Here is a 17,947-nt window from a genome sequence, read left to right on the forward strand (position 1 = left end):
ACTAATAAATCACTTCTCATGGCCATGAGATTTACATACCACTCAACATCAATTCAATCAATATTTCTCATCATCCAAACACATACCACATACAAGAAACTACTCTACACAACTATTGATCAAATCAAAGCTAGAGTTGGATTTACTTACCTTGAATTTGAGCAATTCCAACACTATAATCTCTCTTTGGTAGAATTCTCCTTCCTCTTAACCCTTTGAATGCTTAGGATTGAAAATCTATCAAAATCTAGCCAAAATCCTATGAATTTCCTTAGAAATTTAGTGAAGAAATTTGAGAGAATTTGGGGTGAAGGTGGCGTGAACAATGGGTGCAGTGGCTAGGGTTTCAACTCTTGAACTCTTATTACTACATAATAATATATATAGTTTCACCCTTGCACTTTCTAAAAATACCATCTATGTCCCTTAGTCAATTACAATAATGCCCTCATTTCTATTATCTTCTCCATGTTATTCTACTTCTTTTCATTCCCCACTCTTTCATCTAATTATGAGTGGAATGACCATTTTACCCCTAATAACATTTTAAAGAATTTCTTTAACACTTGTCCAAGATAACTCTAACAAGATTCAACTAAGAGTATTAGGACATAAATAAAGTTACGTACCTTGATGTGGGCATCGCTTAAGCGATATATATTCGTTTAAGCGATCATGGGCAACACTTATTTTTTCCAGCTCCTGAATTTTGACAAACTAAAATCACCAACACATTTTAATTCCATCTTTTCTCTTGAATTTGACAACCTAATTGCATCAACACATTAATGACATTTAACAAGAATACTAAATAAACTCAAACTCAAAAGAGGGAAAGAAATACTATATTGTTTTTGTACAAATCTGAAATGTGTCAATTATATTAAATTACAACAAATAAATGTCATATATACACCTAAAATAAAAGCATGTCGGTAGCCTCCATCCTCCCTCTTCATCAGTCTCTTTAGCCACTTCCCTATCCTCCACAATTTTCTAGCACACCTTCAGCATCAGCAGCAACCTCTTCGTCTTCTTCTACAACACCCCTTCCAACATTATCCAGCCTTGGCCTTGGCCACAAAGCATACATAACACCACAACCCAAGTATCAATAGCTTGACACCTAACAACACTAGCTGATCCAATTATTCAAGACAATCAAATAAGAAATGCATTTCACATAAACTACAAAACTCTAAGCCTAACTTTCATACCTGATCTTATCTGTAGATCTTACAACGAGTTGCTTGCTTTCTTACATCTGATTGATTCGAACCTAATTTTCTGGATATGCATGTGATCGATTTTGGCAACTGCTTTTCTTGTGGCCAAGTCGCTTGCAAATAGAGCACTTATTCATCCTCCGGGGAACCTCATAGGCTGATGGAATACATTTTACTTTTTTTCTCCCCTTTTCTATCTTCTTGAATGGTGGATGGATGATAATGTCAACCAACTCTGGTGGCACCACCCACTGCTCTTCTGGAGGAACTAGATATATCATTTCCGAATAAGCCAACATGTAGTGGTTTGCCATATAGAGAGGGGAGCAAAGTTCCATGTAAATTCTTGAACCAAAATCTAGCTTTTGTTGGTGTTTTAGTGTTGCTAATGCATGAGAACAAGGTAAACGTTGAATGTCAAGCACTTTACAACTGCAAGTTTTACTAAGAAGGTTAACTAGGGCCTTAGGTCCATAGCTGCGCACAGTGAACTCTTAAGCATTGAGATGATAGGCAAATAGTGCATTTAACAGTTCCATACATTCTTGCAATAATTTTTTAGTTGACGGAATAAGGGTTGTGGTAAAATTATCTGACTCCGTACGATGTTCATGGAACCACCGTGACAATGTCCTCTTGATTGCATCAAAAAGGACAACCATTGAAAACTCTCTTTCTATTAACAACTTCGAATTTATGTACTCGACTATGTTCGTGGTTATGACATCAAACCTTCTTCTAGGAAAGTAAGCTCTACTCTATTGCTCGAAATCAACATCATGCTCAAGATGCTTAGCAATTCTATCATCCTTGATTCGGATTTGCCGGAAGTGCTCCTCAAACTCATTAACTCGATAAGCTTTTGCTGCCATGTAGTATGTCTGAAGGAGGCCAACACACTTAAACTTTTGTTTTATGTTTTGTCAAGGTGCCTCATACATAATCCATGATGCGCTTAAGGGTAAATAATGGTAATCCCCTTCTTTATAGAGTTGTATCTATCAGATATTATGCACAACTCGTCACTGTCAGGCACTATCGTAAGTAATTGCTGGAAGAACCAAGTCCACGACTTGTCATTCTCAGAGTTAACCACATACCATGCAATATGATATGTGTGATTCTCGTTGTCATCTCGTTGTCGTGTGCAATGGCCACCAACAATGTACCTCCATACTTTCCCATAAAAAAACAACCATCAACAGCCAACACCTTTCTCATGTTTACAAAACCCCTTATAGCAACAAAAAAATTTAAACCTCATATTCTTGTCCCACTTCAAAGCCGTCTTGCTACCTTGGTTTGTCAACTCAAGCATATAACAATATGCTTCTAATACTGCATACCTGTGCTCTGGCATGCCTCTCACAAAATCTTATGCATGTTGTCTCCCTTTCCAGCATTTTCAGTAACTAACAGCGCATCCTAACTCTATACACACAAGTCTCTGAATGTCCTTAGGAGATGGACATTTTCCTTCAACAAACTGACTTTTGACAAATTATCCAATAACATCAGCTGAGGCTTGTTGATGCTCGCTTAAAATATGTCCCAACCCACATGTGTGCTCACAGGTATATGTGCTAACAATAATTTTTTAAGACTCCGCCAACCATCTACAATAAACTCGCCACTTGCACTTTCGGTTACGACATGCAACCGTCACTACCAATGAATTAGACTTTTTGGTGATGAACTCAAAATTACCTCTCACAGCAACAAGTTTTAGCTTCCTCACCACATCCTTCTTGCTATCAAATAAATGACCCACATGCAAGTCCGATCCATCAGTAAAAACGTGAGTTGATTCACTACTACCCGCAATTGCCGCCTCTGAACCTGTATAAACAGCCATAATGTTCTCTTCCTCACAAACTACACATTTTTCATAATCTGTATTTATAGGAATCTCTACATCTGCGAGAACATGTATGGGGTCCTCCTCGTCCACATTTTCATTATGCCCCACACGACCAACCTCTTCTACAATGTCCTCCTTACCACCCAAATCACCGCCTACTCTTGATTTTTCAACAAAGGAAAAAATGCCCTTGTAGTTAAAATTAAAACCAGCATTCTCCCCGCCCAAATCACTACTTACTCTTGAACCAACTTCCAAAGCTTTATCCACAACCGAAACCATTAAAATCGACCTCGAACCATTATCGCCCACATCAAGCATAAATAACTTCACATCTTTATAGGACATGAATACAATAAGGGGTACCTTAAAATTTGCAAGAGCTATGCTTAAAACATACTTCACAACTATATCACTACATGAGCAACTCAACCCACCTCTTCTAATGATTTTATTAATCAACTCATCAAAACTAACTTTTGTACTCATAGTAATTGCTTTAACTTGTTTGCTCTTCCCAATCCACTTCCAACAACTTTCTTCCTCCACCCACTTACCAAAATATTCAACACCCCAAACCACTTGTCGCATGTCTAATAATAGCCAAATACCTATAATGCAAGAAAACAAAAATTATTAACTGATATATTAAGGGTTGATAGATTTTAAAAAGCATCTCTGGAGTCGCTTAAGCGATGTGGTGTATCGCTTAAGTGATTTGGTATATCGCCTACTGGATCGCTTAAGTGATCAAGTATATCGCTTAAGTGATCTAGTATAAATAAGTCTGATTGCTTAAGTGATCTTATGCCATATACTTGATCGCTTAAGTGATCTGCTACCATATACCAGACTTATAGCAGATCGCTTAAGCGATCAAGCGATCTGCCATCTGCTGCATTAAACTAGACATACCAGATCGCTTAAGTGATATACAAGATCGCTTAAGCAATCCATTATATCAAAAATATATTTTTCAGTCATCTTCATCTACAATCGGTGCTACCACCCCTAGCTACCCACAATGCAAGAAAATATTCAACAAATTTCACTCTTTTAAACTTGCATTACATCAAACACAACCCAACAACCTAAAGAACTAAATCAAAATCATAACCCAAACCCAAACCATCATTAAATCTTTGTAAATCAAAATTTAAAATGCAAAGAGGAGATACACATACCTGGACGAAATGTCAGGAGGAGGAGGAGGAGGGGGATCTTTGGCGGAGAAGATGTTAATGGCGAAAGAAGAAGAAAGTGTTAATGGTGGAGGAAGAAGAAGATGTAGAGGAAGGAGGAAGAAGAAGATGTAGACGAAGAAGAAGATGGAGAGAAAGAAGAAGATGTAGACGAAGCTTAGAAGAAACAACAACCAGGGGAGGTGCGTTAATGGCGGGAGGAAGAAGAAGAAGGTGTTTGGGTTTGTTTGCAAGAATTTCGGTTTTTTTGGGGACATATTATAATTTTTAAAAGATTACACAATACTTCATTAATCCTAATTAACCACTAATCATGTTTAATTAACATTAATTAATAATAAGGCTATTTACTTAACACTTTAAAACTACATAACCTTTTAATTAAATTTGAACTTGATTTGGTCTTTTAATAAAATGCCCCCTTGGTAGGAGTTAGGTAGCTTTATTGACAAAAAAATTATTTATTTATAATGAAAAGGAAAGTGAAACCACCGTAACAGACCAAACTTGAGATGCTGTTTTAATAGTTAGTTTTATTTACAGAAATTTTATTTATTTATAATGAAAAAGAAAGTGAAACCCTGTGACAGAAAATATATAATAAAATAATAATTAAAAAGTATTTAATTTATATTAATTAAGATAATAAATGAAGTTTGAAATTTAATATAGTTTAATTTTTATATATATAAAAAAAGCTTAAATTTATTAAAATATATGTTAAACTTGAAGTTTCAAGATAAAACAATTCCTTTTATTCAATTATCAATTCCAGTATTAAATGAAAGGTTATATCTATGAATTTTGTATTACAGATCAATCCTACTACATTAGTACCGATAGACGGCATAGGGGAAGGGGCGTTGCGACTATGAATCAACAACACGAAAACTTTGTTATAAATTACCTTACTTCTTTTCCATTTTTGTTTTTGTTTTTAAGTTATTTATCTTCTCATTGATCCTTTTCCCATCTCTTTTATTTTCACAGGCAAAATATAACCATAATTAGCATTTGATAGAATCAATTCTCTTTTAGACATATTATCGCCAAGCATATAAATTAGAGCCATTCAATCGATTATTCTAATTTTTAAAAGATAATTTACTTGGGAATTATTAATTGAAGAATTAACCAAGAATTGATATTCTTATTCTTGAAGATAATTTGATGCAAAATATAATCTGTAAATGTTCTCTACTAAGATTATATGGGCATCTACATTATAACATTCATTATATATTATTCTTCCCTGACAAGACGAACGGTCGTTGGTATACGCTCAGAACTCCGACGCATAATCCATGGCGTCGACATTCATGATAGACAAGCCAATATTTCGATGGTGTTTCTCTACACAATCTGCCTGCTTAAGAGGAATATCACTACCCCAACGAATTGGCAACGCCACCATATTAGATTTATATGCTAACGCTAGAATGGTGTTTGTGTATTGTAAGTGCATCGACACTAGGTCCCGATGTCGGGCCTATGTGTTAGTGTAAAGCAATTTTCAGATAATGACATTACTTTATCTCTCTTGTGAACATTCATATTTATTTTTTTCAATTTTTATATAATATTAATCAAAAAATTTCTGATCAATTGAAAAATATAGGGAAAAGGATAGAAACATACATAAATCAGGAGCAATATATATATATATATATATATATATATTTCATCAGTTAAACTAATCTTATTTCTCTCATAAATTTCATTATTGTTCAAAATGGAAGTACATTAATTTATACATCAGGGTTCTTTCTCATGAGAGAGTCGATCAATGATATTCATAGCTACACCAGAGAGCTGTGCATAAATCCTCATCTTATTAAGAACATCATCAGGAACTTTCGATTTATAGCTTTGAATTTTCAAACCACAAGAAACCATTCGACTGTTAATAAGAGCCGAGACGACGATGTGATTAGCCTCATCATAATCGCCTTTCTTCAGTTCATCCATTGCCGATGTTAACTTCGTCTTCGCTTGATGGTAACACTTGCTGCAATCCTCACAAGTGCCCTTAAAATTCTTGTCTTCTGACACAGAAGAAGCCAGTGTTGACATGTTGCCTTTCAAGATCTCTGCGTCGTCACTTAGACAAGCCACGAGCATGGTGGCGATAGTTTCAGGTTTGTCGGCTTTCTTGGTTGCTTCTGGGTCGGATTTTATGCACTGAAGGCATGTTTCCGGGGCGTCAGTTTGTCGACATTGTTGCTCGATCAATGCGTCGTCTGCATTGGCGAGATTCTGAGGGTGGAGAAAGAAGGTTGGAGAAAGAGTAAGAAGAAGAAGAAGAAGATAACGGAGATTGAGGACAATGGCCATGGCTGCAGCTAGGTTGTTGCTTTGTTTTGGCATATTATATAGTGTGAAATTTGAGTAACGCTTGTTTAGTGATGAGTATTATGATTGGGCAATGCATATAACTGCAGTTACATTGTTTTCTTTTTTGTCCTTTTCATGAAAAACAAGTAGATGCTCTTCTGCTCAATACCTAATTAAGTTAATCTACAACAAATGTTTGCGTTCTGTTCAGTTTCTTTATTCTCCCAAGGAGGCCCTTGCATGCATAGTTCAAACTCAATATTGTACAAGTATGTGCCAGCTGAATACTATAATAAAATTATCAAACAGTGACAGAATTACTGGTCATGCGCACTTAAGCTATGAATCGCCAAATTTCAGACCACAGTTTGGCAGATGACCTAAGTTTAATCCATGAAACCTTCCTCCTTTCAGGATTTCCTATAATGTTGTCTCAACCTCAACAAGGGGGAAAAAGGAGAGTTTAATTAGTATATGAATAAGCAAGAATTTAGTCATCAAACCGTGGAGAAATTAATTAAGAGGGTTTAATTAAACATTTTAACATGGGTAATTACTTCTTTCACCACCTACCAAATAATTAAGTCAATACTGCCGCTTTAAAAAGAAAATGACAAATTCCCACCCAAGGTTTGGCGTAATTAATTTAAGGATCCTTTAGAACTGTTGTTAACTTTAACTAAAAATGATTGAATGGTAAATTCAGTTTATTAAAAAAAAAAAAAAAAAAATTTGCCTAAACCCTTCTATCTTTCTTCCCCACCCCACTGATGTTTATTTGTGAATTCTGGAAATTGGGTTGTATTGTCTTATTTTTAATGGTTTTTGACATTCAAAGTTTGGAGAACAAGCCACTGGAGACTTAAAGAATGGAGACGAACAAAAGCCTTTGAGCCTTGCGCAAACCAAGAGATCATCACATGGAGAATTTGAAAGCTTTTTTCTTCTCGGTTTTTTATTGTTTCATGATTGATTGATAGTATGTAATTTGTGTTTTGTGTTGTGTGATTAAATTGTTTAATGGATTATTGATTTGGGTTGGAAGTGTTTGAAATTTGTGGCGGTGGTGATGGCTGTATTTGGTGGTTCTTGTGGAAATTTTCAACGGCCAAAGTATGAAGCAAAGCCATCGTGAAAAGCTGGTTTCAGCAAGCTTTTCACAACGGCTAAGCTCGCTTTTCGCTGGTGAATCCGCGTGGCACCAGATCTGACTCGGTATTGTGTCGACAAACGAAAATGGGCAGTAATCTAGGCCTGCCAGGTTCGAATCAGTCGGAATTGCACCCAGTGCGTGCGATTCGGCCGAAATCAACGCAGATCTGGCCACCAAAGGACTCCCGTTTTCACCACCCCTTCTTCGGTCCCATTAATTTCCCAAACAATTCAATACACAAAACATAACCCATTATCCCAAATAACAACAATATAACAAAATAAAGGATGTAAGTTAATTGCTATTTGATTTTTACTCTGCTTGGGCATTCAAGAAAATTGGGGGTGGATGATTTTAGGGCGGTGAGGTGGGAAAGAAAGATAAAAGAGTTTGAGCTTAGGGTTTCTGTTATTATTTTAAGTTTTAAATATAAAATTCCCTAACGTGGAATGGTTTTTTCCTATTGGCTGCATGCGTAAAAGTTTGGTTTTTGTTAATCTTTAAGTAGTAAAATTGACTAATAATTTTCTTTCTTTAGAATAAAGACAAAAACGTCAAACTAATTGTCGTGTTAGAATCTTTTTATAATAAGTCTCTCATGTTAATGTTTGTACTTGGGATATTCCAATAATTATTCTATAATATACTAAGGGATTCAATGTACTAATCCTATCGAGAACCCTATTTCCTTTGTATGTATATAGATTAAGATAATAAATGAGAAATGAAATAAATATACTATAATTTTTCTTCCAATATGTACTGTAATTTTCGATTAATACAGAAGAATAGGACAGTCTATACATGTTGGAAGACTATAAAACTTATAAAGTAAATGAAATATCTTAGGCAAATCCACCACGAGGGATTTTCATCATATTAGTATTATTCTTATCATATACGTTTGATTCCTTCCTTATAGTCCAAAGTGTATCCTTTTAATGTACTTAATTGTAAGTGCCGCCATTAGAAGTCTGAAGTTACTAGACCAAGGGAAATTAAACTACAAAATTCAGGATTTATTTGACATATTCAATTCTGAAATCATGTACGGAATCATTTAATTTAAAGGCTTAAATTATTAGATAAAAGGTCTTCAATTTTACACCTAAATTAGAAAATCCCTTAATTCCAACTAATCTATAAACCAATTTTAAGAGTTTCTCACCATTAAAGTGAACAATACCCGAATACCTATAATACATTTTGCAAACAAAATTAGGTTTTTTTATTCTAATTTACAATTATATTAAACAGTAACGGATCTAGAAATTTTTTTTTGGGTGGGCCAAAATCCAAAAATTATATATATTAGTATTTTAAAAAAAATATATTGAGCCCACCCAAAAGTTGGATGGATGCGCCCCTAATATTAAATAATGTATCATAGTTTAGGGTGCGTTTGGTTCATTATTCTGATACTTTTTAGAATAATATTTTGAAAAAAGTAAAATTTAGTGGTTATTACGAGGTACCACCCATTAAATACTGGCAGTCGGCCACCATCGTCGAAGGGTGGTCGGAGTCATCGCATCGACACACGAACTGTTAGATCTGGCCGGTCGTGCGCCGATATGGCCTTTTCTAGCCAGATCCATAATGGATCTAGTTGGAAAAGGCTAGATCTACGGCTAGATTTGGCCATTGACAGCTAGATTTGGTCGCGTTTGGTCATCAACGATGGCCATATCTTGGCCGATGTTGACTACTAGCTATGGCCAAAGATCTGACCGTCAACGACCAGATACTTGGCATAGATCGGCGTACTACTGGCCAGATCCAGCCGGTAATGCGCTATTATACCAGATTCTGGCCACCTTCCAGCGGTGGTGGCCAGAATCTGGCAAATGTGGGTTGATGGGGGTGTTTTTGTCAAATTTTAAATTTTTTTTGGGTGTTTAGTTAAATTAACAAACCTAGAAGGTTAAAAAAATTGAATTAAATATAATAGTATTTTTAGAATAAGGAAACAAATGTGTATTTTAAATAAAAAATGTTATATCCATCGAAAAAATTACACCGAAATAGGTGGAGCTCCTTTTATCTGACAGGAAGCCAAAAATGCTAAAACCAAACAACACAAAGTATAAAAAAAAAAAAAAAAATGTCTTTCACGCTTTCCCACAACCCATGTGCTTTTTTGACGCCACTTCCTCTTCTTCATGGCCTTCCATGTCTTTTTAGCAGTTAATGGATCAGAAGAATCAGAAGAATCAGAAGAAGAAGGGAAAATCACAGGAGGAAATCAACACTTATTAGTAGATGATAACCTCAGAGAAATAGGCAAGAAAGCTGCTTGGAGTGTTAGCTCTTGCAAGCCAGGCAATAGCATCTCCTCTCTTCGTGATGATAATCTTGATACCTATTGGCAGTAAAACTTCTCTCCGCTCTTTCCAATTGCGTTTTAGTTTTATTAAAAAAACTAATATGTAATGGACGCCCGTACATTCCTTATGGACGGGCTTTTATTATATATGGACGGTCGTCTTTATATAATGGACAGACGTCTATTTGGATTGGACGTCCGTCCATTCTAGGTTTTTTTTTAAATTTTTATATTTAAAAAAAAAATTAATAACGTTAAATGTAAGTCAGGAGATATGTAGATTGGCACAAAATTTCGATATAAAAACCTCAGAATCTGTAACATTGTTGATTTTAAATAGGATAGGGAAAAAATTGAAAAACAATCGCACCCTAGTAACCATCATATCGTACAGAAAAAAAAAAAAAGGGTGGACAAAGAACAACGATGGGGCATACCCTTCAGTCAGTCTCTATTAGGGACTTGGTTGACTCGAACTCACGTTCTTTTACGTGTATTTTGTTCAATCACTTGGTCACCCAATACTGGTTACAAAAAAAAAAAGTTGTAACGTATTGAGAACACTTTAATACTATATAAAGGAATTTGTGGGGAATTTTTTTTTCCTTTATTAAGTGCAGTAGAAGCGCTTTTTAAACGAAAAGTGCTTTTGGTTTCACATGGACACTTTCAAATTTCTGCTTTAACTGCCCTCCAAACCAATAAGTTCTTATTTGTAACTACTCTCTTCCTCTGTCTTTACAACTATGATTCTGTGAAGAGGCCATTAATGGCTTTACAAAGAAACATCTTCTTCTTTGAAACAGAATCATAGTTCAAGATTTAGTTCGTTCATTCCTTCCAATTCACTAGGCTTTTCAACTTTTTCTTTCAGCTTTTGAACAAGTAATAAAAGAAAAACACAAATTTTCTCAACAAGAGTCTCTGTTTTTTTCCGAACAGAAGTTGATGTTATTCAAAAACTCTGTTTTAGAATCTGAATTATGGTCAACTTGGATCCAGAATCTCATTTAGCCAAGTGGGTATCTCGCCTGGTGAGTATCTCTGTTCATTGGTTCTTTATTTTTTGTCATCTCTGTTTGTTTCCTGGTTAAATGAAAAAGAAAATGAAAGAGATGAAAAGAAAGTTCAGAGATGTATATTGCCTGTGTTTTTAATTTATTTCATTAACACAAAAAGGGGGTGACTTTTCTAAATAATTTGATCATTCATGTTCTGTTTTGATTTTCAGAATTTTTATTTCGAAAGATTATGTTTAACGTCAAAATACTGATCATTCAATGCATTTCAGTCCAAATTTTAACCGGCATGTTTAAAATTTCTCTTAAATTGTGCAATTTTGCTTTAAATTCTAAGAATTTTGCTTTAAATTCTAAATATTTTGCTCATGATAGATGAATAAATCATGCATGCTTTAATCCTTTGTGATACTTTCTCTTAAATTCCTCATAGCCCTTTTGCTGAAATGGTTCTATACTCTTGCCAGTAGTTTCTATAAGAATTCAGTTACCTTTTAATCATTTGGGTATGCTGTGAATTTATATTTTGTTTGCGTTATTGACAGAAATTCCACAGGACTACTCTATGCCTTGCCTACCAAAGTTTTGGTGTTGTTTATGGGGATTTAAGCACTTCCCCTCTGTATGTCTATAAAAGCATATTCTCAAGGAGTTTGCGCCTGAATCAAGATGACCATGAGATTCTTGGAGTTCTTTCACTGATCTTCTGGACTTTAACTCTCATCCCTCTTTGCAAGTATGTTATATTTGTATTAGGAGCAGATGACAATGGCGAAGGTGCTAAATCAATCCATATGNTGTGAAGAGGCCATTAATGGCTTTACAAAGAAACGTCTTCTTCTTTGAAACAGAATCATAGTTCAAGATTTAGTTCGTTCATTCCTTCCAATTCACTAGGCTTTTCAACTTTTTCTTTCAGCTTTTGAACAAGTAATAAAAGAAAAACACAAATTTTCTCAACAAGAGTCTCTGTTTTTTTCCGAACAGAAGTTGATGTTATTCAAAAACTCTGTTTTAGAATCTGAATTATGGTCAACTTGGATCCAGAATCTCATTTAGCCAAGAGGGTATCTCGCCTGGTGAATATCTCTGTTCATTGGTTCTTTATTTTTTGTCATCTCTGTTTGTTTCCTGGTTAAATGAAAAAGAAAATGAAAGAAATGAAAAGAAAGTACAGAGATGTATATTGCCTGTGTTTTTAATTTATTGCATTAACACAAAAAGGGGGTGACTTTTCTAAATAATATGATCATTCGTGTTCTGTTTTGTTTTTCAGAATTTTTATTTCGAAAGATTATGTTTAACTTCAAAATACTGATCATTCAATGCATTTCAGTCCAAATTTTAACCAGCATGTTTAAAATTTCTCTTAAATTGTGCAATTTTGCTTTAAATTCTAAGTATTTTGCTCATGATAGATGAATAAATCATGCATGCTTTAATCCTTTGCGATACTTCCTCTTAAATTCCTCATAGCCCTTTTGCTGAAATGGTTCTATACTCTTGCCAGTAGTTTCTATAAGAATTCAGTTACCTTTTAATCATTTGGGTATGCTGTGAATTTATATTTTGTTTGCGTTATTGACAGAAATTCCACAGGACTACTCTATGCCTTGCCTACCAAAGTTTTGGTGTTGTTTATGGGGATTTTCGCACTTCCCCTCTTTATGTCTATAAAAGCATATTCTCAAGGAGTTTGCGCGTGAATCAAGATGACCATGAGATTCTTGGAGTTCTTTCACTGATCTTCTGGACTTTAACTCTCATCCCTCTTTGCAAGTATGTTATATTTGTATTAGGAGCAGATGACAATGGCGAAGGTGCTAAATCAATCCATATGTTCATATCAAACATGTTTATGTATCAAATTACTGGTTGAGTTTTGTTGATTATAAGATAGCTAATCTTATGCAGGTGGAACATTTGCTTTGTATTCATTACTGTGTCGACACTCGAAGATGGGCCTTTTGTGAATCTACAATGTTTCCCATGAGCGTATATCATCTTACCACATGGATATGTCAACAAAAGAGATGAAAACTAGTGTACTTATTACAGAGTTCTTTGAGAAACATCATAGTTCTTGTATTGTATTGCTGCTTGTTGTTGTTCTTGGGACTAGTATGGTTATTGGTGATGGTATTTTGACTCCAACAATGACCGGTATGTGTTCTAAGTAAATCATTCTGGCTGTTTATTGACATAGTTTTAGTATCTTTTGCATCTGTGGCTGTATTTTTCTTTCATGTTTCCAATTTAGTTCACAATTTTCTACATTGCAGTCCTTTCTGCAGTCCATGGAATCCAAATCAAAGTTCCTGCTTTGCATGAAAGTAAGTACATGTTTTACTATTTGCTTTATTGTATTGTATTTTTATTTTTATTACCCATGTCTTCTTGGCTTGGATCCTAAAAAAGAGGTTTACAATACCAATATTCCTTTTGCATTGTTCTAATTCATGAATTTTGAGCACTGCTGAAGCGGGTATTTAGTAGGTTAACACTATATTACAGCTCCTTTAAGCAAATTCAATGTTATTTTTGCGATGTTTTTCCTTCTTATATAATGTTCATACATGCCAAATTATATTCTGTTCATTGCCTGCATCATCTTGTTGGGGCTTTTCGCTCTTCAGCACTATGGGACACATAGAGTTGGATTTCTTTTTGCTCCAATCTTGGTAGCTTGGCTGCTATGCATTATTGGAGTTGGCATTTACAACATATTTCACTGGAACCCTGGTGTTATTTTTGCTGTGTCACCACACTATATTTATAACATTTGACAAGAAGGCAGGAAAAGATGGATGGCATTCCCTGGGAGGCATTGTTCTTTGTATTGCAGGTTGGTAGCAACTTGTTTCATTTGAAAAGTGAACAGTTAACTATGGTATTGCAGCAAGGTTCTCCACCGGTTATGCTGAAAAGTTTTTATGCTTTATATTAGGTGCAGAAGCTATGTTTGCTGATCTCGGCCATTTCTCCCAGGTTTCTATCAGGGTATATTTCTTATCTTTAGTTTTTGATGCTTTTTTTATGTTCATTGAAGTCTTAATTGCTGTTTTCAAATGATCCTTGCTTCAATTTTTGACTCTGCCTGTTAGACAAGACATTCTTGGAACATTGTTTTGACGCATTACAACAATAGCAACTATGTGTTTCTAGCCTTTTTTCCGAAAGGTCTTTGTTATCATATGGCAGATTGCATTTACAGGTTTGTTTACCCTTGCCTAGTTTTGGCATATATGGGTGAAGCTGCTTACCTCTCCCAGCACAAAATGGACCTTCGGAGAAGTTTTTACTCGACCATCCCAGGTAAGGTTTGAGTTATACATCTCAATGAACCATAGTGGGAACCAACAGCTGCTTTTTTGGTAGAAGTTTGATGCTACATGTTCTTGAGAGTATTGATCAGCAGTCTCAGTTTACAATTCAACTTTAAGAAAGGATGCTATTTCCACTGAAATGGTATTCAAAACATTGTAAGACAGTAGTTGTTTTGTTTGGAGAAATCAATATCATTTGTGACAACAATATAAAGGCATATTTGCTTTTTGTTTTGTTTGAGCCTTTTAAATCTTTACGCTATAATTTTCAGCTTGATCTCATGTCTCTTTCATTACTCTTCCCTTATTTTATATTTTTCCTTGCCTTTCTGAGTTGGCATTTTGGCCTGTGTTTATTGTTGCCCCTCTTGCAACGGCAGTGGCTAGTCAAGCAATAATTTCAACTACTTTCTCTATTATCAGTCGATGTAGGGCACTGAGTTGTTTTCCACGAGTAAAGATAGTACACACATTGAATCAAATACATGGACAGATATACATACCAGAAGTGAACTGGATGTTAATGGTTTTGTGTCTTGCTGTTGTTATTGGATTTAGAGACACTGATATGATTGGCAACGCGTATGGTTTGTGTTTCCCAGACTTGTTCTTTATGCCTTTTTATCCATTGTTTTGTCATATGTCTGTGCTTTTATTGAGTTTCTTGATTTTGTCGTTGTGTTATATAGGCCTTGCTGCAATTACAGTGATGTTCTTAACAACCTGCCTGATGTTTCTAATCATTTGCGCTGTTTGGAAGCGAAACATTTTTATTGCATTTCTGTTTGTAATGAGTTTTGGATCCTTAGAGCTGCTCTATTTCTCTGCTTCCCTGGCTAAAGTACACCGAGGAGGCTGGCTTCCCCTTCTTATCTCGCTTGCACTTTTGACACTGATGCTCAGCTGGCACTATGGGACTTCAGAAAAACTTGCATTTGAGCTGCAGAACAAAATAAGCATAGCTTGCCTTGTGAGCCTTGGACCAAGTCTAGGAGTTTCAAGAGTTCCAGGAATTGGCCTGGTTTACTCCAATGTCACCTCTGGCGTCCCACCAACATTTGCACATTTTGTCACGAACTTTCTGGCATTTCATAAGATTCTTATCTTTGTGACCTTTCAGTATGTGATGGTCCCTAAAGTTCCGGCTTCTGAACAATTCCTTGTTAGCAGGATTGCCCCACCAGAATTCTGTTTATTCCAATGCATTGTGAGGTAATTTTCATATCTTTGAGTTCTAATTAATGCTCATTTATTTGTAATTCTTCAGTATCTAATGTGTTACTATGGTTAGGTACGGGTACAAGGATTTGAGGGACAGTAATGAGTTTGAGATTCTGCTGATTGAGAAGCTGATGCATTTCCTGAAACACGAGAGTAATGGCGAAGTGCAATCACCAATTCATATAACAGATGCATTGGCAACAAGAAATAAGGCCAGTGGTGGCGAAACTGGAGGAAGGAAAAAAGTGGTGTTTCAGGTTTTGGGATCACATGATAAGGAGGTAATGGAGCTTATGGAGGCCAAAGAAGCTGGTGTGGCTTACATGACAGGCAATACTCATGTTTTGGCAAGTGAGACCTCATCTCTTGCAAAGAAGTTTGCCATCAATGTTCTCTATGGATTACTTAGACGGAACTGCTGCCGTCCGGCAATCACACTCGGGATCCCACACACTTCACTGATTGAAGTAGGGATGGTCTATCATGTTTAACTTCATCACCAGGGCAAATAAGTTGATTCTGGCATAGCAATTAGATTCTGTAAACACATACGGAAAGAGCACAGTAATTTACGCATATAATCTGCTCCAGTAATGCCATTACTGTGCAATTTTGTTAAGTTTATTATGCATGAAATACTAAAGCATAATTCAGAATAAGGAGCTTGCTGGACTTGGGCCCTGAGCATTCAAATTCCTGATGGAAAATCTAAAGATTCCCTCATTCAGCTAATCAAAATGTAGGTGTTTGTTGCATTTACTTTCTTTTGATTTGGTCAATAAATTTGCTGTCTGCTGTCAAGTTAGCTTGAATTTCTGGTCATGGCCCTTCTTTTTGGCATGCTTTTTAAGTTTTATTGACATAAGCTTCTTTTAACGGCAAGAAGACAATTAGGTCAATAACCGTTAACTCCTAATTTCGGAAACTTTAAGAGCTGATTCAATTCTCTTAAAATTATTCGTGCTAGACTCAAGCAACCATAGAAGAGGCTTGAATTGTGACACATTTCAATTATATATATTTATCGAATTAATCCAAGTGGCATGGTGTTAATTAAGATGTACATTGTGTTATTCGCCAATGAGGATGAGATTGAAGTCACATCATTTCCTTCCTGAAGAATTCCAACTTGTAATTTAATATACAATAAATATACGATGAGATTTCAACTCTCAACTGCCCCTTTAATAAAATAATAACCAACAATATTTATCATCACCGATTTTAGTACACCATGATGTGGCTTGCTGTTGCCCTTTCATATTCGTAACTAATTTATATATTTAGAACAAATTTTTAATTAAATTGCTCAACTATATTTGTTAATTTCCTTTGTTTTTGGTCATTTCAGAATTAACATCTAGTTTATCTAAATATGAGATTGGTAATAAAATTTAGAATATTATAAGGGAGTGGTTGTTATTATTAGGATATTTTGACTCATTTTCTTATTTATTTCCGTGTAAAATTTTATGTCATTAGAAAAACTATTTAATATAATGTCATATAGGTGAGAAACAATTCAATGTTATGAGAGAATGTGAGAAAACAGTGTATTTGATTTAAAGGGTTATTAAACACCATGAGTATTGTGTACTTGTGTTCATAAAATTATAGTGGATTTCTCTCAATCGTAGATATAAACGGATTATGTCAAACCACGTAAATATTGTGTCTCTTTATATGATATGATTTTATTTTTATTATTAATTTCAAACTTATAATTTTCACTCAAAAGAGTCATATCTAATATGCAAAATGAATGCTATCTTGTAATTAATTATTTAAAAATTTCTTACATTAAATCAGACACGTTTGAGAATTTTCAACCTGATTGATACTAAAATAAAACTTGCCAATAGATATGAGATTTTATCTTTCAATAACAAGAACATAAGACCAAAGGTTAAATCCGAATTTTAGGTCCACACCTGAGAATTATTGATCAGACTAAATTGACTAATACTATATAACAAACACCATTTTTTTTTATCATATATTTATAACAAACAAATTGCTAAAAATGTGTGAGCATTGTCATTGATATCAGTCTTTAAATTAATGCAGTGCCATCTGGAAGTCCTTTTAACAGAAGGGCCTCATGCATTTATTCTCTTACCCGAAGTATGTAAAATCCTGAGCATATAAATTAATCAGCAGGAAACCAGAAAGCTAACTGCAACAACTTCAGCAGCTTGTCTCTCCATCCCTTTTCAGAATTCTCTCTGAAGCGTGATGTATTGTCCGTCCCTGGTAGCATATTACATATTCTTTAATGC

General features: G+C 35.0%; 2 protein-coding genes across 2 annotated transcripts; one reads left to right on the plus strand and one right to left on the minus strand.

Annotated features, from left to right (window-relative positions):
* Positions 1-6,044: 6,044 nt before the first annotated feature.
* On the minus strand, positions 6,045-6,623 carry LOC116146642 (cell wall / vacuolar inhibitor of fructosidase 2-like). Its single transcript, XM_031432060.1, has one exon. The coding sequence runs from the start codon at positions 6,621-6,623 to the stop codon at positions 6,045-6,047; it is 579 nt and encodes a 192-aa protein (XP_031287920.1).
* Positions 6,624-9,938: 3,315 nt separating this feature from the next.
* LOC116146643 (probable potassium transporter 13) lies at positions 9,939-16,524 on the plus strand. The gene is given in 13 exon segments (XM_031432061.1): positions 9,939-10,098; positions 11,105-11,136; positions 11,667-11,898; positions 13,036-13,284; positions 13,404-13,452; positions 13,703-13,901; positions 13,903-13,966; positions 14,069-14,159; positions 14,336-14,441; positions 14,782-15,034; positions 15,137-15,659; positions 15,739-16,212; positions 16,309-16,524. Coding segments are annotated over 12 exon segments (2,379 nt in total). The 3' UTR covers positions 16,160-16,212; positions 16,309-16,524.
* Positions 16,525-17,947: the final 1,423 nt, after the last annotated feature.

Source organism: Pistacia vera, unplaced genomic scaffold (genome assembly GCF_008641045.1).
Source record: "Pistacia vera cultivar Batoury unplaced genomic scaffold, PisVer_v2 Contig480, whole genome shotgun sequence".
Lineage (NCBI taxonomy): Eukaryota > Viridiplantae > Streptophyta > Magnoliopsida > Sapindales > Anacardiaceae > Pistacia > Pistacia vera.

Excerpts from the sequence above, each read along its gene's own strand:
- LOC116146642 (XM_031432060.1), bottom strand. The coding sequence starts at position 6,623 with ATGGCCATTGTCCTCAATCTCCGTTATCTTCTTCTTCTTCTTCTTACT.